This window comes from Rhea pennata, chromosome 3 (assembly GCF_028389875.1).
Source record: "Rhea pennata isolate bPtePen1 chromosome 3, bPtePen1.pri, whole genome shotgun sequence".
In the NCBI taxonomy this organism is placed as follows: domain Eukaryota; kingdom Metazoa; phylum Chordata; class Aves; order Rheiformes; family Rheidae; genus Rhea; species Rhea pennata.
The window spans coordinates 47,701,310-47,723,667 of record NC_084665.1 but is presented as its reverse complement, the minus strand read 5'-3'; the positions used below and the strand labels follow the sequence as shown (position 1 = coordinate 47,723,667).

The 22,358-nt window shown below is 41.3% G+C and overlaps 1 protein-coding gene across 2 annotated transcripts; it reads left to right on the top strand.

Annotated features, from left to right (window-relative positions):
* Nucleotides 1-298: 298 nt before the first annotated feature.
* URB2 (URB2 ribosome biogenesis homolog) lies at nucleotides 299-21,286 on the top strand. 2 transcript variants are annotated; one of them, XM_062572249.1, is made up of 9 exons: nucleotides 299-439; nucleotides 2,154-2,330; nucleotides 4,516-7,900; nucleotides 9,912-10,072; nucleotides 11,369-11,479; nucleotides 12,446-12,688; nucleotides 13,721-13,811; nucleotides 15,524-15,663; nucleotides 19,330-21,286. In XM_062572249.1, the coding sequence occupies exons 1-9, from the start codon at nucleotides 314-316 to the stop codon at nucleotides 19,525-19,527; spliced, it is 4,632 nt and encodes a 1,543-aa protein (XP_062428233.1). In that variant the 5' UTR covers nucleotides 299-313; the 3' UTR covers nucleotides 19,528-21,286. The 2 variants fall into 2 exon arrangements, with proteins under 2 accessions (XP_062428233.1, XP_062428232.1); XM_062572248.1 differs by having other exon boundaries at nucleotides 9,909-10,072.
* Nucleotides 21,287-22,358: the final 1,072 nt, after the last annotated feature.

Below are 22,358 nucleotides of genomic sequence, written 5' to 3'. Positions count from 1 at the left end.
GAGGGGAGAGCCCAGGTGAGGGGGTAACGGCTGGGGTGGGGTGTAACGGTTTGGAGGGGTAACGGTTGGGGGAGGTGGGTGAGAGCTGGGGGTAACAGTTTGGGAGGGGGGTGAGATCCGGAGGCGGGCGGGTGACGGTTTGGGAGGGGGGGTAACGGTTGGAGGAGCAGGAGGGTGAGAGCCCGGGGCGGGGGGCACCTGCAGCAGCCGCCCCCAGGCAGCCCGCACCGAGGCAGCCCTTCTGTCTTGCCGCTTTACCTTGATTTAACGTTGTCTTTCTTCCTTTGGCTTTGCAGTCTCATAGATTGTCTCCATGGCAGCAATCTATTCGGGGATTCACCTGAAGCTGAAGAGTGCTAAGACATCTTGGGAAGACAAACTCAAACTAGCTCATTTCGCGTGGATTTCTCACCAGTGCTTCCTTCCTAATAAGGAGCAAGTAAGTGCTTTCTAATGATAAATGCAAGGAAAAACAAACAATAATTAATTGTTACTGAGGATGATCTGGTTCATAAAAGCAAGACTGAACTGCTTAATCCTTTGCCTCTGGACAGGTAGAGCAAACATAGTGCTAGCAGTGAGTGATGGAGAGGTCTTCATTTCTGTATGGCTGTATGAAATGTTTTCATAACATTGTTTTTGAGTTGCTTCAGTAATAAGATGTCCATTAGGATAGGAAGAAATACTCTTCCATATGGAGAGGGTACTGTGTGTGCCATCTCTTGGATAAATGGGAAACCAGCATCTTAAGAGCTGTCATTAGCAGCTTTTATTATGTCTTCTACAGGACTTTAAAGCCATTGTCAGCTGCTTCCTAATGCTTCTGGTCATAGTTAAGAACAATAATTTGGGGTGGGAGGACTGACTGCTGCTCTGAACTTGTGCTTTAGGAAAAAGTGCACTCTGAATTTGTGGACATTTTCCTTGGAAGGTGGTTCAGGGTTCTGTGCTTGGACACCATCCCTGACCACCTCCCCCTCTTTTGTTTTGATCATGTTTCATGAAGTTTTCTTCTTGGACTTTTTCTGTCTTTATCTCTGCTATTCATTGTGCGATCATCGTGCTGATCATTGTGCAGTCTTTCAGTGGTCTTCTCAGATCTAAGTACTAGCCAAGGTATCGAATATGATATTGTCTCTCTGGAATGCTTAGACCAGGAAAGTCCTTAAGCGTATTTGAAATATATATGTTATTGTACTGCATGATTTCAGCAGTATGTAAAATGTTCTATCAGATATGTTTATCTAGAAACAGCTCTGTCACGTGAACTGTAGTTTAAAAATTTTGGACTATACTTCTTAAATTTTGAAGTCTTTTTAAGGGGATATTTTGAATACGTGTTCTTTAAGAGAAATCTTGCTTTCTATCTGCTTCTGCATTAGTTTCTCACAAAATTTACAGTCATTTCCAATTTTCTAATAATTTTGAATTTTGCAGGGTGCAAAAGATACCATCTTTGCTAGTGAAGATCAGAGTTTCCCTGGGAGGAGGTGTTTGATTCACTGCTTTATCCTATACTGTTCCTCCTTCAGACTAGTTTTGTGTGGTCTAGGTTTTGTGTCTTCTGAGATCAGTGTTTTGAATTCCTATTGTTTCAGTTACTTATATCGTAAAAACTAGTCATATGCCGTAACTTTATTTTGAAATCAATAGTTTAAATCAGTAGGATTTTTTTAAACCTTTTCCAGTTTGCATGTGCCTAAATTCCTAGGCCTGAATTCCTAAGTAGTAAATTTAAACCTGACAAGAGTAGGATGTGAAAGGTATAGCAATTGTCAGAAAGCAAAAATCATCTGACTTTTAAAGTTGTTGATTCAGAAGATTATCTCTGCTAATTTAATATCAAATGTCACGCTTACACCTGCTGCTGAAGGAACTGGTGAAAGGATGGTAGAGTGTTGACTTCTGAAAGCTGTTTTGTGAAGTCGCAGGGGAGCAGAGCCCAAACTGGATTTAGAATAATGGGACTTAAAAATTTAGGTCTTGATTGCAACCTGCAAGGGAGGACTTCTCTGCTCATTTAGAACCCATTCTACTTGGATAGAGCAATTCTCGGAGTATGGTCTGTGCTGTAATTATGAAGAGGCTTCTACTTTTGTTACCTTTTAGTATGGGAATTATAAAAGATCACTCCCTTTTTCTTTTGTTAACAGGTATTACTTGACTGGGTAAGCCATACGTTGGTTTCGTACTACAACAAGAAACTTGAACTGGAGGATGAAGTAGTTGAGAAACTCTGGATGTATCTAGACAATGTTATCCACAGCAGAAGACTACAAGATCTTTTAAAGAATGGAAAGACAATCAATCTCAGTTTTGCTATTGCACAGGTAACTAAAATTATGGCAATTTTGTAAGATGGTGGATAACAGTGCAGTATCTGCTAATATCTACCATATGCGACCCATCCTCACAATGTAGGATGTTATGTGAAATACATAATAATTGGTATTATATATTTGCTTTTAGAATGCTTACTGATAGAACTTCTCTCTTTCTGTTCTGCAGTATGGTTTGTATTCATGCAGAACTAAGACTAAAAATAGCAGAACTTTCTAATAATAACCTCAAACTTAATCTGTCTCTGTCTTTAATTTCTGCAAACTGTCAGAGAGGGAACTTGTTCAAGTTTTTCAGTAGGTAAGTAAAGACTGAGTTCCCAAAGACTGAATAAAGAGTGTTGCTCTTATGTTTAATTTACTGTGTGTATTACCATTGTGCCTAGAAATGAGAGAAGAGGTTTTTCCCCTGCTGTGGAGCTCCTCAGCATGTTTGGCTTGAGTACGTGTGTACTATGAGATGCTATTCAGCTGACTCTTCCTAAGAACTTGCAGCTGCTTACAATGACTCTGAAGGAGCTGTTCCTTTGATTTCCCCTTCTGCAGGGAGCTAGATTCCCTTCTCCCCGGCGGTCGCCTTTCCTGTACTGCTGTATCTGTGTGTATGTTTCTCTGGGCTATCTGTGTATGTGCAGGTACATGAGAGAAGATCAAAGGGGGCTTTAACTGTTACCCCCTTGGCATGCGTCTGGCACATGTTTCTGGTAGAACTCTCCTCATTTTCTCTTCATTTGTGGAACTCTGCATGCTAGACTTATGAACCTGGAGAGAAGTTACTGTGCTGTTCTGAAGGTATGAACAGTGTTTTCACAGATGAAAGTCTGATGGGGAACCAGGAAATGTTTTTTGTCAGCTGAAGTCTTGTTGGTCCCACAGGTTTCCATTTTAACTCAACTCACACGGAGTAATACAACGCTTAAGCCAGTTCAGTTGTGACACCAAATCATTATTGGCCTGAGCAGAAAGTTAATGGAGATGTCAGTTACAGTTTAGCTTGGCCCAGAACTGAACCACAACGTGTAACTCCTTATTCAAGTTCCTGGTTAGAGAAATGGCCGAGTTAGTGGATGGCTGTGAAAGCAACCAAAATGGCTAGGAAAATAGCCTTTGTAGTAGTGCTCTGGATGGAGAGAAGTAGAGCGAGACTGCTTTCACCTGCAGGAATGAGTTGTGAAGTACAGAGAGTTGGTTGGCTGAAAGGAGCTGTACTTCAGAGATGTTACAGAGTTAGGTTACTAAATTTAAACATGGTCTGGGCGTGAAAACCTGTCTGGCTGCAGATAGGATGGGAGTTACAGGCCAGAGTACTCTAATCACCAAGGAGGAAGGTGGTAGGGAGAGTGATGTGGAAAGGATTTAGAAATCTGTTTGAATACAGTGGACTTTTAGCTGAAAGGATAAACTGTCTGCTAGGAGGTGCCAAGGAGACAGCTGAGTTTTTAGTTATGGAACAGAGGCAGATTTATAAGTTGTCAGTTAATTTTTTTGCTAACAAGACTACGGAGGTGAGAAAAAGGAGCCAAAAAAAAAAAACCAAAAAAAAAGATCCAAGGAGAAAACCTTGTGCAAATGCCCACAAAGCGTTTGAGAGGAGGAGGAGAAATTGATGTTCAAGTGAGTGTTGATTCTTTAGAACAATATATCCATAGAAAAGGAGAAAGGATAGTCCTTCAGCTTCTAGATATCGTCACAGGAAGCCTGGGCTCTTCTTAGAACATAAAAATGATATTTATTCATAAGCATTCTTACTGAATGTGTCCTGGACCAAGGGTAGGAAATAGGGTTGTTGGTTTTTTGTTTTGTTCAGTTGGTGGAGGGCATGAGGAGGAATAATTTCAGGAACCTTGCAAAGATGGAAGGAGTGTTCTGCTTCTTCCCTGTCTGCAAGACTAGGCAGTAGATTCAAATGTGCATAGTCTCTGCTGTTGTCAGTAGCAGTTGTACTGAATGAGAGATTCCTTTTGCATCCTGTGGCGCAAACAAATGGAGGAGTTGTCAGAGTTGCTTCTAGTCAGAGACCTACAACATGAGGGGCCCAGCAGCAGCCATTAACAGATCTCTGTTACTTCCTTCGTACAGCCAGAGCTCACAGAAAATGATGTTTGCTCATTATGATTAGCTTGATCTTTGTGTGCAAAATTGACTGTGGTGTTTGTTTGTTTCTTCCAATCTTCAGGTCATAAATGAAAGATTGTCGGAGTCCTGTTCTCAGAAAGCACAGCAAAACATTGGCACAGTGCTGAGTTGCTCCAGTGGTATCCTTTCTACTCCTTCGCTCTCCATCATTTACACAGCTAAATGCGAGCTTTTGGTTGATCTCCTCCACAAGCTGTCTGAGCTGGCTTGTCAGCAACTGGCTTCTGATGATGCTGTGGGCTCCCAGCTGTTCAGCATTTTGCAGCTTACCTTTTCTCAGTACCTCTTGATCCAGAGGCAGCAGACCAATCCAAATCGTGTATTTGGGCAGGTGACAAGCCACTTGCTCCAGCCATGTCTGCTCCTGAGGCACTTGCTGACTGTGAGGACCTGGGCACAGGCAGATGACAGCCATGTGCGGCAGCACTGGAGCAGGGAAATCCGAAATCAAATAGAGAGCCTCCTACAGGCTGGACTGTTCCAGCCTGAGCTCTTCCCATCCTACAGAGAGGAGCTGCTGCCAGAACGGGAGCTCCAGGAGAAAAAAAAAGGAGCTTTGAAAAGTCTATTGCTACCAGTTGACACAGTGCAGACCAAGCTGGGCAATGGCTTTTGTGAACCTGCGCTCCATGGGGCTGTTGTGGCAGGTTCAGTGTCTCTGCTGTATAAGCTCTTTCTGGACTCTTACTGTAAGGCAGAAAACCACCTTGTGTGCTTCCACATGTTCAGCAAGCTTTTTGACTGTCTCAGGCTCTCCGGCCTACAGCAGGGTGTGAGGGAGGACGTGCTCTGCCCTGCAGACTGGAGCACAGAGCTGCTTGCCTTGGAACAGCTTTTGAACTTGGTACTTAGCAGTGATATCTATAATGTTGCCAATGACCGCATCCGGCACAAGGGGATACAGTTTGGGTTTTACCGCAAGCTGGCACAGATCCTAATGAGTCACTCTCAAGCTTCCATCCCTGCTTGGTTCAGATGTCTCAAACTCCTGATGTCATTAAACCACCTGATTGTGGAGCCAAACCTGGGTGACTTAGTGGCCTCTGCCTGGATTGATGCAAAGGTCTCTGAGCCACGTACAAAGAAGCCTCAGGAGGCTCTTATTGGCTCTATGTTTCAGACTTACTCCAAGCTGCGACAGTTCCCACGGCTCTTTGAGGAGGTGCTGTCAGTCATTTGCCAGCCAGCTGCTGATGAGCTGAGGATGCCTGTCTTGTCTGCTGGCCTGATGGCAAAGCTTCGTGAGTGCCTCCTCGAGCTGCCGCACAACCAGATTCTGGATATTTTGTGTCTCTTAGTGGAGAAGTGCCAGACTTCTATCATTCCTGCTGTTGAAGGCAATTCTGACATGGTCTTGAAGCTGATGTCCATCAGCTCAGTGCTGCACGCTTTTCTGTTCAACATGAGAAGCCTAGATGATGTCACTCCTTCCCCTGTGGTCCTTCGCACTCAGAGCCTGCTGGCAAAGATTCAGAAGGGAATAATCCAGCCACTGCTGGAACTGCTGCAGGCGTGTAGTGGGGAGGAAGAGAAGCCAGAGCTTTGGTTAAGGAAAGTCAGTGACTCTGCTCTACTCCTTGTTTACACTTGGGTTGAAGTAAACACTTTGTTTGGTATTAGCTGCAGTAAATATGTGTCTCCATCAGCTGAAACTGCTATTACTGCATCTGCTGTAAGGCACTGGGGCATTTCATCTCTCCTCCCTGGTGTAGGGGAACAGTGTTGGGAGAAAGTCATGGTTCTTGCAGGTAGTTTTGCCTCCACTAGTAAATATTGCTTAGAACTGCTCACACTCCAGAAAATGAAGATGATCTTAATGCAGACAAAGGTTGATTCCCATGCATTGCAGCATGCTGCAGCTTTCATCCTGGAGTCTGGGAGATCCAGCATGAGTAGGGGAGAAACTGAACCATGGGATGGAGATATAAGTGCAGTAAATGATCTCACCTATCCCATAGCACACTGGCACCTTGTCATCTCCAACCTGACTATTCTGTTGCCATATCTTTCCTTGAAAGATGTAGAGTACATTGCCAATGTACTTCTGGAGACATTAGTTTTGGTCAAAGCTCAGGAAGTTGATGGAGACCAGGAGCTTTCCATCAGCATTGGAAAGGTTTCTCTTGATTTGCTGCATAGTCCCTTTCTCCCAGAAATGAAGGTGCTGCATTGCGCTTTTCTGAGCAGCCTTATTTGTCAGTTCAGTAAGGTGCTGCACTCTGCTGCTACAGGTTCTGTAGATCTGCCACTTCAACAGCTGTCTGCAGGTAACATCCCTTGGCATGAAGAGATCCTGTCTCCTTGCAAAGTTGTTGAACTGGTGGAGGCACCATCAGAAAACAAACTGCCAAAGGATGAACTCAACTTGTCTTGGAAAACGCTGGAGAAAGCTGCCCAGTGTATATTATTGCTAGCGAAAAACGGTTCTCCAGTCATCTTGAAAGAAGATCAGCTAGAAAATTGTTTGTATTTGCTGGAAATTACTTCTTGTCTGAAACTAGACAATCTTTTTCCCTCAGACTGTATCCGGTGTTTTCTCCTGCTGCTGTCCTTGGTAGCCAATACCAGAGCTAGTGTCTCTTGCAGCAAGCTGTTATCACTGAAGTTTTTAAGGACCTGCTTTCACCTTCTGAGGAGCCTGCAAGCTGGCCGGAATACCAACTCTATTTTTAAGGTTTTTCATGCCAGTGATGTTCTTGAAGCTGTAATGACCTCCCTGTTTACAGCCAGCAAATTCTACACTGATATTTTGACTGATCCTGCCTGGGCAGAGTATCTCCAGGAAGCTCAAACCTTTCTGGAGCGCTTTCTTCAGATGATTGTTGAACGACGACAAAGCGTGAGAATCAACTTGGAAAAGTTCATGTCCTTCATAGTGAGCTGCAAGCTAGATGCTGGTGCAGCCAGAAGTAAACGCTGTAAAAACTGGAATCCTGCAGCTGGGCAGCTGCTGCTCATGGCGTTTACCACACTGTGTCATGTCATCACACGTTACCTTCAGCAACAGCCAGAAAAGAAACTGCAGTCTGCAGATGTGCTGTCTGCTTTGCTGGAACCAGCAATTCTGCAGATGGGAAGAGCAGTTGAACATGGTCTTCAGAGCAACATGCAAAACCAGCCTTTGCCGATAGCATTCATACCATCTATCACTACTCTTCTCAAGGCAGATCTGAGCCATGCCCTCAGTAGAGAGAACTGGCAGAAGAACCCTAAAGAGCCCAGTGGATTTTTGGAGCGTCCCCATATTAAACTGTACCGACAGTTTTACTCTCAAATACTGAGAGAACTACCCTCTGCAGGAGATCATCTCCAGTTCCTTCAGTCTGCCTTGCAGTTCTTAACTGTCTTTTGCTCAGTACCAGACTTGTCTCCTGGAAAAGAAACAGCAGTAACTGTGGTTTATGCTGTAAAAAAGCTTCTTGCTGGTATGAAAGCTCCTTTCCCCCATTTTTTTTGCTAATTTTGCAGTACAGAGGCAAGTTAAGTCCTTTATAGAAATTTTAAAAAGCTAAGTGTTTTGCATATCTATCCACTTTTGTTAGCCTACTGCTTTATGTTTGTTTTTGTTTTTTGTTTTTTTAATATCCAACAGAAAAATTTTTCACAGAGGTGGTGATGTGATATCTGGACCACACTGGTCATCTAACTTCTTCTAACATCTAACAGGATACCCTGGAAGATCTTTCTAAATATCTGTGGATTCTGCATTCTGTAGTTATTTTTTTGTGCATGATGCACTAAAGGGAAGGATAACTTTCTCTGCTTATCTTGGAAATCTATTACTGTAGTAGCTTAGGGGCTGAAGTACCTGATTGTCTTCCGTCTCTGACCTTTCTTCTTAGGTACTGAAAGATTTTTATAGGTAGCTATGCAGAAAATCATAACAATTTTGGACATCAAGGCGTGAAAGTTGTCCTTGGCTCTCTGAGGTTGTAATACAGCTCTTAGTAAATAGAGCTGATTTCCTCAATGCCTCATGCCTGTGAAATGTTCTGATAATAAGCAAAATGTGATAGTACTTCCGGAGACATGGCTGAAGGACACTGTTCTTCCTCTTGTGTGGTGGGTATAGTAGGCTGCACTGAAGCAGCTGATGGGCACAAGCTCAAATAATCTGATGTGACTCACCTGAGGATGCGAGAAGACTTTTAAAAAAAAATAGTTGAGTATTTTTGTCTGTATCTGATAGGTGAGGATAATAAAGAAGGGAAGTCACCTGGGCTATCGGGAATGCTGAATACCCATAATTTTGACAAATTCTAGGGGAAACTAGCAAATGAATCACTCTGTCCCCATCAAACAAGGAGCCAGGGTTAGAAATGGCATGAAAAACCTTTTCTTTTTGCTGGCCTTGTGGCCTAATGGCTCCCTTGTATTGTCTTGTTCAGAGTGAGATGAACTAATTACTGCAAATGAGATGTATCACGTGAACATAATTATTCCCTTTACCTTTTTTGAACAATTGGACATTGTCTTGCTTTTACTGTGCTCTAGCATACTGCTGTCACTCTTTGAGATTTTATGTTGGCATTAAGTAGTTAAGTCTAGAGCTCTGCGTGGAAAATCTGATCCTGTGCTTGCACAGTTGAGTTTCAGCTAGAACTATTACATGTAGATACAGGATTGATGTGTCTCTTCTGGTCTGTGTTTTGATCCTCCAGAGTTTTAGGGTTCAGTACAGAGCAGCATGAGAACAGGGATTCTATAGTGAGACTAAGGACCATGAACAAGTTTCAGTTGCTGTAATTTTTCTGCAGATTTCTGTCTGTTGCCCTGTGGTTCATGTTACTAATGTAAGACTGGTAAAGTGCTTTAGCCTGGGGACCTAATTAAGCACTATAGAAAGCTATAAGAATTTCTGAACATGTAAGGCATTAAATAAGTTAAATATGCATTCCTGCTGAAGAAGACTTTTCAGCATTGCCACAGATCCTGTGGACACTAATAGAACTAAAGAATAAGACTGCAGAATAGGTCAAAATTGTAAGCTAGTCTAGACTAGATATGTAGTAATAGTGGAATTGTGTAAGTGGTGAGTATGGCTTATGATCAGCAAAAACCTAAACTTTGTCAGCTTGATGCCTTTATGGCTTGTGATGGCTCTGTGACCAACATGCATAATAAGCCCTGGAGATTGCCTAGTCCATTCCCATTGCTTGTATGCAAATTTTACCCCAACATTTGTGCAGTGAAAGCTTTTTATGGGTGTGATGACTGCCCTGTGAACTCTAGTGTATGAAATATCTGAGAACAGCAATTCCTCACCCTAGCAGGGAGCAAGGTGAAGGGAAATCATGGGGCAATCTATGCATGTAGTTGTTGAAAAGATACCCACAGAGCTGTCCTAATGTTTGACTATTTTTCTCCTGTTCTTACTTATGCTAGTCCCTGTCTTGTAAAGTGATTGAAACATGTTTGTGTCTCTTGAATAAGCAGGTCCTGAAATCACAGTCCAGGTGATTCAAAATATAGAGCTGGAACTGACAGAGGTGCTTGTCCAGCTGTTAGGAAACTGCTCTGATGAAGAGTTTTACGCCATAATGAGGCTGGTGCTGCAGGGACTTGAAGTGAGGAACGTTTGGCAACAAAATGCTAAAGTAAGGAATGAGTTTTGGTTTGTTTTTGTCATGCTTTTCTTCAGTTTTCTGAATCCTGAAAAATTGTGTTAGCTGTATGACATCTAATGTATTTTGACATGTATTTTTGACATCTGATATATTTTTTTCCTTTTCCCACTTTATGTTCAGCTGTCAGGTAGAATTAGCTTGCATGGCTAAGTACTTGATGACTGTGCTGAAGTATATGCTCTTGACATCAACTGAGACAGGTAGAACTCTGTGTGAAAGATTATGGCAACTTTTGGTTATGGAAAAGCTTTGTCCTGTTCGAGGACATAGCAATTCTGATTTCGTGTACTGTCAACAGAAATCACTTGTGATGTGATCTTATAGGCCATGCTGAATTTTTTTTTCCAAACCTGCTGATCAGAGTTCTTGCACAACAGACACGAGCAGTCAGTGAATTTAACCACCATATGTCTCTGACTCTTCAGAACAAGATTAAAAGGGGTATTACTTTTAAAATGCTAGAAGTTTTCTGAAACCTAAACTGCACCCATGTTTTCAGTATTTGGCTCTACGAAGACTCTTACTCTGTAATAACTAAGCAACATTCAGTAGCTTTTTTAAATAGTGTGCCTTCCTCTAAGGAAACTTAAGCAGCAGGAGTAGCATATGGAATGCCTTAATACTAAAAAGCTGGAGGTACTCTCTAAAAAAGCTCAGTGACTTGAGAATGAAACTCAGACTAAAACTTGGGGGTTTATCAGTCTTACTGGTCAACAGTGGCCATGAGTATGCTACATCAATACCTAGTAGGTCTTTTTCTGAAGACGTATCTGGAATTCCTGTGATACTCATATGTGCCAATCTTCTGACCATATAGGCATTGGAATATGTGTGCATGCACTGTGCAGTTGAAATACAGTGCTAAAAGACCAATTGACTTTATCTTGTAATATATTATTTAATCAGTCTGTCATCACAGCTGGCAAATAAATTTTCTCCTTGTGCCAACATAGCATTTTTAATGTTATACACTCTGCTTCTCTCTTACTCAGGAGTAATTGAAGGAGGAAGTTTTCCTTTTGTAAAATCACTTAAATATTTTTATGTCATAAAGTGATTCTAAAATAGATGCAGCGTGTTGTGTATTTAATTTTGTTGAGCTGCTAATCATTTCACAGTTCACAAAGATGTGTTGTAGAAGAGCTTTCATGTGTCAAGGCTTTGGTAATGCCCAAAACTGCCCCTGCCCTTGAGAGAGTTGTGCTATACTAGAAATAAGCCAGTGCCTCTTGTATCCATGACTGATTGTTGATCTGCTTTCTGCAGGAAGTATTGTCAGCTGTTACTCTAATCAAATTGCTGCTCAGCTGCCCATTAAGTGGAGATAAGGAAAAAGCTTTCTGGTTTGCCAGCCCACAAATAATCACAGCTTTAGCTGTAAGTATCTCTTTATTGCAACTTCATTACCTATCCCTTTCATTTGTTGGCATCTGTAGTGATTGCATCTGTAACATACTTTTTCTTCTTAGTGTTCTCTGTGTAACTGGGGATACTAGACAGAATTTTAGATTCACTTGTACTGTTCAGTTTAGACCTTTTCTATCGTCCTTCCTCAAATAAATGTTCTGTGGGCATAGTGTGTAAGTTACCTACTTCTTATTAGCAGTAATTGTTTAGGGCTATGCTGTGTAATCCAGAGCTTGAAAGAGACTTGTTAGGCTGCAAAGAAAGGAGTCTGAGTCCTGTCCTTCCTTGCTCAAAAGAGAAGGAAACTGTCAACTTAGCTTCTACTGTGACATGTGACTTACAGCAACAAAATAGGGGGGAGTGTTCATAAAAAAGGAGTATGTCAAAAAAAAAAAAAGAAAAAAGAAAAGCACTGAATTATGAATAGGAAACTTAGCAGAAAGTAAGCAAAGACAAGTTCTCCATACTTAACTGTACAGCGTATAAACCTAGTGATTCATTTTTTTTCTATCACAGTGATGGTCTCTTTAGCCTAGAGTTTGTCTGGTGTTGGCTCTGCAGTGCCTGGGAATCTTGAGGATGAAATTTCTGTACTTTTTGGAGGGTCTGCAAGGTGCTTGTGGAGGAGAGAACTTCTGGATCAGTGCATTTATGTGAGGAGGTGCAGAGAGGTGCTGGTTGTTGTAGTCTTTCTGCACCTTCTCTAGTGATCTGCTGTATAGCTTGTATAGGTTCACACCTATAACAGTGTCTGTTATATCCTCTGCATAATATAGAGCTATAGCAGAATAGCTAAAGTAGAGGAGTCTCCCTGCCACCACAGTTTGCGCTAGTGTAGTTTGACTGGCTCAAATCAGAGCATTATGGCTCTCTGGTGTTTAAGTATGTAGGTGGGAAATGCACGCCTGCTAATCTCTGCTTCCTTTCTTTGTGTAGATGCAAACCAAAGAAGCCTGTCAGGACCAAGCATTGATTTCTACCATAGTTGTACCTATCCTAGAGACCACAGCAGCTCTGCTAAGGCAAGGAGAAGGGGTTCTCTTAAACCCTCACCATGTGGCCTTGGCATTCAGCATTCTCCTAACAGTCCCACTAGATCATCTGAAGACAGAGGACTATGGCAGTATCTTCCTGGGAGTCCACGAAGTGCTCTTCTCTATTCTGCAGTGTCATCCAAAGGTACTTTTGAGAGGGATGGGAAGAGGGGAAGACGCTATAAAGAACTGAGACAGAGGCTACAGATCAAAAACAGGTTTTTAATAGTAGTTTTGAATTAGTTTGTCCTGGTAGTACACAAATGCTTGTAGCACTTATCACTTAAAAGTTTGGGAATCTCAAAATTGCAGCATTCCAGTTGCTGTCCTGCTTTGTTTTTATACTTGCGTTGTTAGTCTTTGACAGCAGGTTGCTTATAAACCTCTGAGGCTAGATTAAGGTTAAACTTTCTAGATTGTTCATGACCCACTTCTGGAAAAATAAATGGCTTAGGCACTAGAAGTCTAGTCTTACTGGAGTTCAATATTCTGCAGGACTTTGAAAATAGAGCAGGGACATGTTAAAATCAATGTTCTTCAGACTTTGTGCCATCATAGTGTTCTTGTCACCCTGGTGAGGGAAAATGAAGGCGTATTAGTACGTGTACAAGCCTAGAACTACTCACACAAGGAACACATAGGCAGGGGAGGAGGAGAAAGGATGAAAGGGGCCTCAGATGTTTACATCAGGACTGAAAGTGGAGCATGTTAAAAGTAGGAAAATAGGCCAATTCTAAAAGCAAGGCTAATGTGCCCTGACACAAATGCTGTAATAGAAAGCTTGCTATCCAGATTGTTTTTATACAGTGATCTCTAGTGTTACTGGACCTTTAGTCTATCATCTGTTTGGCTACTCAGGTTCTCGTCCAGCTAGAGCAAATTCTCCAGGCGGGAAGGGACTAATTCAAACACTGTTTAAAGGATATAGGGTAACTCTAGTGCGATTTACTTGTTATTTATATATGAATACAGCCAGGAGTCTTGTATCAGGATTCTCATGTGCCACGTTCTGTACAGATGCTGGCCAGAAAGATGCTTGCTGTTTCTGACAGCTATATAAGCTATATAACTTACTTCATAGGACTTGAATGCGCTCTGGCTGTGGGGTGGTGTATCCTGCCTTCTTCCCTCCATTTACCTCATAATCCCAGGCATTTTTCCTTTCTTGTCATTACAGGTTATGTTAAAAGCAGCACCATCTTTCCTGAACAGTTTCCATCGTCTGGTTGTTTCTGTTATGCATGAAGGGCGTCAGAAGGGAGACAGAGGTACTGTATCTTTTCCACTTATGCTGTATTCTAATCTTGTATGTTTTAGAAGATGAAGTGCAAAACAGGGCAGCCTGTGACACCACAGGTAAAAACGTGAAAACCTAGCTATGGCATTGAAATCATTAGCCCTATCTGTCCTATACACAGAAGTGAGGAGAAGCTTTGTAACAGCTTAGACTTACAAAGATAACTGAAGCTTCTGTGGAACTGTCTCCACGTAGCACAGCTTTGGGTGAATAAGGTATTCTTCACTGACTGACTGACAGATAAAGAGGAACCAGTAAGGCTTACTGTACCCAGATTCTACTCTTCCTTGCAAGCTTTGTGCCTGTCATTTACAGCGTGATGGCTATGAACTCCTGTGATGCATGTAACATGCCTAAGTGACAGCCTCAAGTCAGTCCTACTGAATGGAGCTTCTCAAGACTAGAAGTGTGTTTATTATAGACCTGAATTTTCACTGGTCTGTGCTATGCCTAAAACCAGGTTCTTGAACATCTGGAGCATCAGTTGTGGTTAGATAGTATATCTGTATAGTTAAGGAATGGCAATTGTTGGAGCAAGTACCTCAAAAAAAAAAAAAAAAAAAAAAAAAAAAAAAAAAAAAAGGAAAAGAAAAGTTAAAAAAAACAACTATACTTGAAGTTGTGAAACAATTTGCATTGGCCTTGGAGCATGAATATGCAAGTAGCCAAGTGAAAGAGATTGACAGTGATTAAGGTCATCATCCTGTACTTCATCTTTACACTGGTCAGGAAACAAGTAACCCAGTCAGTCAGAGTGGTGACATTTTGAGACAAGTGAACTTCATGGCCTGCAATTGGCTGTGTCCTAGCTCTCCTTTGATGTCTCACAGCTTATTTCACATTCAGATTCGCCTCAGCTGACACTGAGGACACAACACCGTGTCCACAACTGTGCACAAATATAAATTTTTGCATCATGGATGAATGTGCTAACACATGCCCAGTGGTAACAGAAGTAGTATGTTCAGCTGGTGCCATACTTGGAGAATTTGCCAACTTCTGTAATATTCATGAGTTCATAAGAGAAGGAAGCTTGGGTACAGGGTGTCCTCAAGTTTAAAGACATATTGCTTATTTTTGCAAAATTATTTCATTTTCGTAACAGATAACATGAAAGCTACTTCCAGACTTTCTTTCTTCCCTATTTCTACTAATTATTCTCATTTACTACTTAGTGAAAAAGAAAGTAAATTCTCAGGTGCTCTCTTCAGTCTCTCTTTATATCCCACGCTGTGGCTTGTGTTGAGGTATTCCACGTAATAAATGTCATCAGGAAGCTTTCTTAATATGCTATTTCCAAGACATCTGATTTCCTGTCAGGTAGGGAATCTCATTTCCCAGCGTGTTTGTTCTCTCCTCTGCAGTGCTGGTTGGAGAACTGAATCTTGGAAGGGACCTTAGCTGCTGCTTTTAGCATTTCAGGATATAAAACAAATGTTTTTTGCCTTGCAGTGTGTATGGAGTTGGAATCGATGTGCTTGTAAGAGAGGAATGATGGCAATGGAGAGATGTAAGGGTGTATGGGGTCTCTCAGCCATGTCTTGATAACAAGAAAAAAGATCTAATAGGCAAGCTAACGTTGGCCTTTTGTAGTTAAAGAACCATAAAAGATTGCTGTGAGCCTTTGGACATTTTTCTAATATTCTTAAGCCTCAAAAAACTGCAACTTGTTTTCTGTTCTAGGCAACACAGATGAATTTGAAGTTACACTGAAATGTGCACACTTGGTGGAACGGATGTATACTCATATTGCTGCAGAAACAGAGGAATTCACTGTGTTTTCTGCCTTCATTGTGGCCCAATATGTAACTGAATTGCAGAAGGTAATGTGTGCTCATCCATCTTGAAACTGCTATGATAGTGGGCTGGCTTTGGAGGTGCTGTTTTAAAGGCAATTGTGTTGAGTTTTGTAAAATCTATTAAGTTATAAAATTTGCAGTGCATCATGAGAATACACTTCTGAGCCAGGCTTTCAGTTATTTTGAGCAGGAGTTCCTGAGGATCTTTCTTACTCAGATGCTAAAAACTTCTGAAGGGAGGAAGGAAAAAGGTGGGAGGGTGCAACAGAAAATGCAGTGCCTATTTACAAAAATGCTTTGCTTTTCCATTGTGTTTTGACTGGGGCTTTTTCTTCATGTGGTAGTTCAGGCTTTTCTCCCAGCTAGTCTCAGTTGTTCAGGACTGATATTAGTTAGAGCCTCATTTGTGAAAATCCCTCAGAAAAATATTTTTTACTTTGGTCTAAATGAACAAGTAAATGGAAAAAGTATTTCCAAGCCAGAGAAGTGGTGACTTTTCAGTAATTCTTCCACACCAAAGCTGTCAGTCTCATCCTTTCTGAAAAACACTGCTGCTTCCATTACAGATGCCAGAGCCGGGCCAGTAGCTCCTCACATCCAGACCTAACTTCAAATTGCTCCTCTGTTATGGGCTAATGGATTTAGATTTCACCAGGGTTTGAACGATACTTGCATTGCCAGCACCTGGAAGACAATTATTTGTGCTTCTGGCCTGGAGTTGAGTCAGAATACAGACAGGAAGCTTGGTCAATATTTCTAGGCTATCTTAGCACAAAAATATCTTAACCTAAAAATATCCTATAACTCATCAGAAAGATTAAGAGCTTGAACTCAGCTGCCTTTTCTATTGCTTGACTATTTTCAAAGGTTTGGAAGGAAAATGATGGGATATGCCAGTTTTTAGCTGTTGTTTAGATATCCTGGCGAGTCTCTTATTGTTTATGTAGTATATAACTTAGCTAAGTAAATACTAGTGACAAACTAATGGTAAGCCTGCTTGTGCTGTAGTTAACTAGTTCTGAGCTTCTCTTAATCTGCTCATCACTGAATATAGAGAGAGCCTTCACTCACAAAGGGAGGCCTGATTTTAATTGTCAAATGATTTTTTCAAGCTAAAAGGGCACTTAGTAGGCTTGAGTACAGTGTCTTGTAAGACATTTAGGAAAGTTTTGTGTACTTCCACTGATACGTGATAAGTGATGGATGATAGTTGAAACCACAGACAAGTAATATATCTATGAAACCTCTGGATATAGAAAGGGGACTCTGTGACATGAGCCACCATATGACAGAGGGGTGTTTTCCATCTCTAATGAAATAGATGTATCATAGGTAGGTGATGATTATTTGCCAGTTAGACTGGTAAGAGTTGATAGAACTTGGGAGAATCCGTCAGAGGAAGTGGAGGCTTCAGCATGCCTGTCTTGTGCAGGAAACTACATCTCTTTCTATACTATTTTACAGGGAAAGAAAAGAGACAGTGTTTAACCATTCTTCTCTTGCAAGCCCAGATCAATGGCTTTCAGCCTGTGATCTGAAGACCCTGAGGGTCTATAACAGGTAACTAAGAAAAGCAGGTTGTCAGTAGCTTTGCCTCTTTATGCAAGTGTGCAGGCATCTACATGCTTCCTGGAATCCTTTTTAAGGGTCTCCAAACTAAAACTGATGAAAGTTAGTGGAATAAAAATAGTCACTTACTCCTAAGTGTAGTTCTGAAGTGATTCCTCCTCCTGAAAAATCAGTGCTTCCTCTTTACATTAGGAAATATATATCCTTGTGAATAGCCATTCACAGTGATATCACATTTCCGGTGATAATCTGGAAAGATTCCTTGCTGGAATAGGTGGTGTCTATAGCCTCTTTCATACTGTTGACGGTGCTTTTCCCATGTTATCTCTGAGCTCTTGCTTAATTCAGCAGAAGTGGAATACCTCTTCACACGCTTAATGTCTCCCATCAAGAACGCTGTAATGCTTGACAATTTGGTTGCACTAACTATACAGATCATAAAACATTTATAAGCATAATTAACTGCCAGCCAGCAGTGGCAACTGTTTAAATCTTTGGTTCTGCTTCCCATAGTGTTATTGGATAGTGTTTAGGGGAAGCTGCACTGCAAAGCAAGAATGGCCCAAATAAGGCTTGGGTCCGGATTAATTTGTGATATGAGGGATGCAGTTCTATTAACTGCAGCTCTGAGGTATCTGTTTACACCAAGAGGGACACCTTGTCTTGTCATGTCAGGAGCTGTGGGTTTTCCTATCCTCATTCTCTTAAATTGTTTTTCTGTTCTGGAAAAGGAGAGGCAAGCACCCTGCGTTCATTAGGAGTGCTGCTACAGTTGTGATGCTCGGTTGTTCTGTTACTTTAGTGTATGGTAGGGAGAAATAACATCTTTTATTAACCTTCTGCTAGATCAGCTGGCGTAGGGGAAAATGACAAGCTTTGGACATGTCAGCTTCTCAGGGTCACAAATGCAAAAACAGGCTTAAGTGTCTTAATATTTGTTGTATATTTTCCCCAGTTGTATCAGCAAATTTAATAAAATATATTGCTTGTTCTGTGGTTGGGGCAGGATGAGCAGGAGCCTAACACAGTGATTAGGAGTTCACTTCATTAGTGGAAAGTATATTAGTTGCCTCAGGAAGAAAGACGTCTGGATCTTAATGACAACCTTTTATGTAATTTTCATTAGGCCTAGCATGCAGAGGCTTAGATCTGGAGGCATAAAGCTAATTTTGGGATTCAGCACAGATAAGACCTGTTTCTTTGGCAAAAATAATGTGATTATGCCAGAGGCCAGCACTGCCTAAGGCAGTGAAGCATTTATCAAGTGGTTGTGAGCACAGGACAAATTCCAGTTTGCCTAGGGCACCAAAGGACTCCAGAGTCAGCACTGATGTTCCTGGTTGTAGCAGCTGTTCAGCTGGATGAGGATAATGGCAGGAGCAGGGCACTGAGTCAGGAGTTTTACTTGTAGTCCGAGTTCTTCCTTCAACTTTCTGCATGACTTTCTGGCAAGGCACTTGATTTCTAGTATTAAAGCTGATCAAATAAATACACATTTCCTGAGCTTTTTGAAGGCTTCTTTTATTAAAGCTTGTAAATACACTGAAATCCTCAGATACAAATTGTTAGATAAATATTAAAAATCAAGTTGTTAAATGATATAAGTTAACATTGATTGACTATCCGCTATGAATGACAGGGCAACCTAAAGGAAGAGCTCATTTGAAACTAAGGCTTAAATAATGTACAGCTAATGTCTTGCTACTGTCCAGGCTTGATGAGTTCTACAAAATCCATTGAAAAGTGTGATCCAGGGCAAGTATTTCTTTTCTTTTTCTTTTCTTCTTTTTTTTATTTATTTTTTTTTAATTACAGCTTTTCTGCTGAGGAATTTTCATGTGATTGCAAGATGATCAGTGTCTTTACCTCCACAGCAGAGTGTCTATAGTTGCACTTGCATGCATTTTATTGCAAGAGATGTGCTTATTTTGCAAAACATGTTTGCAAAAAATCAGGAAAATATTGCATAACTTGAAATTTTGCACTATATCTAGTGGATGATTCCAGATGGTCTAATGCATTGGATTACATGTTGTCAGCACTTAAGGAATAGCTGCTGTGGAGATGGTGTTTTTCTGCCTTTGTGTCTTGAAGTTTAATGCAGTTTTGTTCTTCTCGTAGGTGACATTGCACCCAGCTGTGAAGAAACATCTTACAGAAGGGATATATCGCATCCTTGACCTTTGCATTGAACGAGACATCAAGTTCTTAAATGCGTCACTACCAGCAGGTGTAAGGGAAGTCTTTAAAGATCTGTACAATGATTACAACCATTATCACAAAGCAAAAAAACAGGGGGAGGAAAAATATACTGCGTGATGAATCCTGCCCAGTGCTGCATGATCAGTTATGATCTGATCCTGTGTAGTACTCAGAAAATGCTCAGTTGCTGTTTGATTCGAGGTGACTGGTAGGATCCAGAGGGTTTAATTTCAACATAGATTGCATCTGTCTCTCTACAATCAGCCTTTATAATGGACAAAAAAGGGAACTGGGAGGAGAATGTGCTGTTAGGTCTTTTTATACTGTCTGTCATATGTGTCTGAATTGCTGCACCTGAACAAACTCACTGGGAGCCATGGGGAGCTTGCTGCAGTCTGGTAGCGGATATCCTGCTGCAAGGTTTGCAACATAATGGGGCTTTTCGGTGGAAGCAATAGTCTGTGGTGTAAAAACCTGTGAGGTTACTCCTGTTGTCACTTACATGGTAAGCAGAATTAAACGCTGTTAGAGCACATAGTTTTGTGCCATATTATTTTACATTTGTACTGAGGATATAGGTGGATGTTGTACGTCTATACAGTTAGTTACTTTTACAATACTGTAGAAATACAGTAAAAAAAAAAGAATGTATCTCTTTGCGTGATCAGTTTTGCTGTTGAGCCTAGCCCTAAGCAACCTGGTCTGACCTCTAGAGGTCCCTCTTCAAATGAATTATTCTATGATCCAGTGCTAATCAAAAATACTAACTGCTTAAAGCAGTCAGATTACTGTCACTAAGCAGTTACACTTGGTCATCTAAGTTGTGGTAGCTCTTAGGGAATTTTTAGCTTGTGGCAAGTGCTAAGTACCAAGATCTAGCTGAGTCCTCTTTGGGTTGGGCGAAGCTGAGCCTCGTTGCCGCAAAGCAACCCCTGGATTGGCAGCTCAGCTGACAGTAATTTGGTAAGTTGTGGTAAATTATTTACGTTTGAGCCTGGAGGAAGCTTTATCAAATAGCTCCCTTTGATTAGCCAAACTGTAGAAGTTTATTCAGTTGAGGATTATGATAGAGACTAAAGCTTCAAACTCAAATATCCATTAAAAAAAGAATCTCCTTCACATGTACCCACAATTAGTAACAGAAACTCATTACTCTGTCACACAAATACCTCTAGAGTTGGGTTTCCAGAATGATCATCTGCTTTAATGTATGGGGAAGGAATGGGCAGAAAAAAGACTGGAATGTGGCTTACCACTGTGTTTGAAGAGAAATATAGTAATGGCACAGGACAACCAGAGTTGAAATGTTGGAGTGGGTCAAAGCTTCAGAAGGACAATTACTCCTGTGTTAAGTGCACAGGGCTGTGAGTGAGTGAGGTACTTGGTACATTTCAGAAGGGAAATGTGAATGAGTGGGATGCAGTCAAGGGAGCACCAGAGAGTAGGGTTTGAGGGTGAAGACAGTTAATGTACTAGTAAAAGAAGGAAGGTTATGAGCACTGCGAAAGGATCTGGAAAGAAAAGAGTGATAAAGAAGAACAAGATTTGAATCTGGAGAGGAAGAAAATGAGGTAGCATTTCTGGTTTGAATGAAAAAGTCAAAGTTTCCCTTGATAAAGGCACATGACTACAAGCCGCACTTAGCTCAAAAGCTCATCCCTTTACAGGAGATGGACTACCTAAGGTGCTGGTATCAGTTTTAACTCCTTGACTTGGAAAGTAAACATGACTGATGTGTTATATGGGCAGAAGTGGTGGAAATAACAAACTCCTGTTATAAAAAGGATGCATTGCTTGAATGAGTGAAAAATTGAAACCATGCCAAAATTAAAGGTTTATTTTCAAATATACTGTCCAACTGCTACTCATCCTACAATCATCCTCCTTCCTTGGACTAACCATCAGAAATCCACAACACAAAACAGCATTTCTGTGTAGAAGTTACAAGAGGGTTTAAAGGAAGACAGTATTTCACTCACTAATCCTAGGTCTTTGTCCAAGAGCTACTCTGGGGTTTTTTGCTGGAATAAATTAAGTCACTGGCATAGGACCACCTACTGAGAAAACAGACTTCATTTTATTGAGTACATTCCTATTAGGGTGCAGTGTTCCTCTTTGGTCACATGATGGAGCCATCCTGCCAAGGTGTAAAAGCACCTTGTGAAATCATAACTTCAGAGTTCTCTTTTCCAAGGCTGAGTTAGCTAAGGAGCTCTGAGCACTAGGAAGGAAGATAATAGATGTGGAAGAACTAGTCTCATGCCTAAAGGGCAGCATTGGCTTAGCCCTGGCTGCATGTGTGTGAACCTAAACCACAGTCCTTACAGACCTTTGCAACAGGGAATCTTGGCCTGTTTGCCAACTGTTGATGGCAGCCTCTTTCTTCTGAGGGTTTGTCTCAGTGCTGCTGGGCTGAGAGAATATCGCTCGTAGGCAGCGCTCTCAGATGGTGAGATACGGATTCTACAGGCTCAGCCTGTGTCCCTGGGTGTGGGGTTTGTTGTTCATGCCAGGGTAGTGCCTGAGGTTCCAGCAGAGGCAGGGTGGGCTCTGCTATGCAAAAAAAAAAAAAAAAAAAAAAAAAAAAAAAAACAGGGCAGTGGTGGGGGGAAGGAAAAAAACCTGTTCAAATAAAGAGAGAGGATGGAAAAGAAATATGCAGTCACAGAGTCACAACTGGCAAAGACTATATTGGTTTTATTTATTCCTATTTATTTTTTTCTTTCTTCTGGTAGCTGCTTTCTGCTGCTGTGGAAGTGAGCAGATTTTTCTTTTTATCTGGGGGTGGGGCTTGATGCTTAGTTTGTATTGCTGTAGTAGATAAAAATGCTCAAGAAAGACATAAGGTAGTAAATTTTATTTTGCTGATTTAGAAGGAATTTTTTCTCCTAATCTAAACTATTGGGAGGAGACAACATACTCAGTACTTTCCTTTGAGTTTGAAATGG

Bases quoted from the DNA above. Each gene is read 5' to 3' on its own strand.
- URB2 (XM_062572248.1), top strand. From the start codon at position 314: ATGGCAGCAATCTATTCGGGGATTCACCTGAAGCTGAAGAGTGCTAAG. The intron at 440-2,153 runs GTAAGTGCTTTC...TTTTGTTAACAG, and splicing joins TCCTTCCTAATAAGGAGCAA to GTATTACTTGACTGGGTAAG. The intron at 10,073-11,368 runs GTAAGGAATGAG...TGCTTTCTGCAG, and splicing joins TTTGGCAACAAAATGCTAAA to GAAGTATTGTCAGCTGTTAC.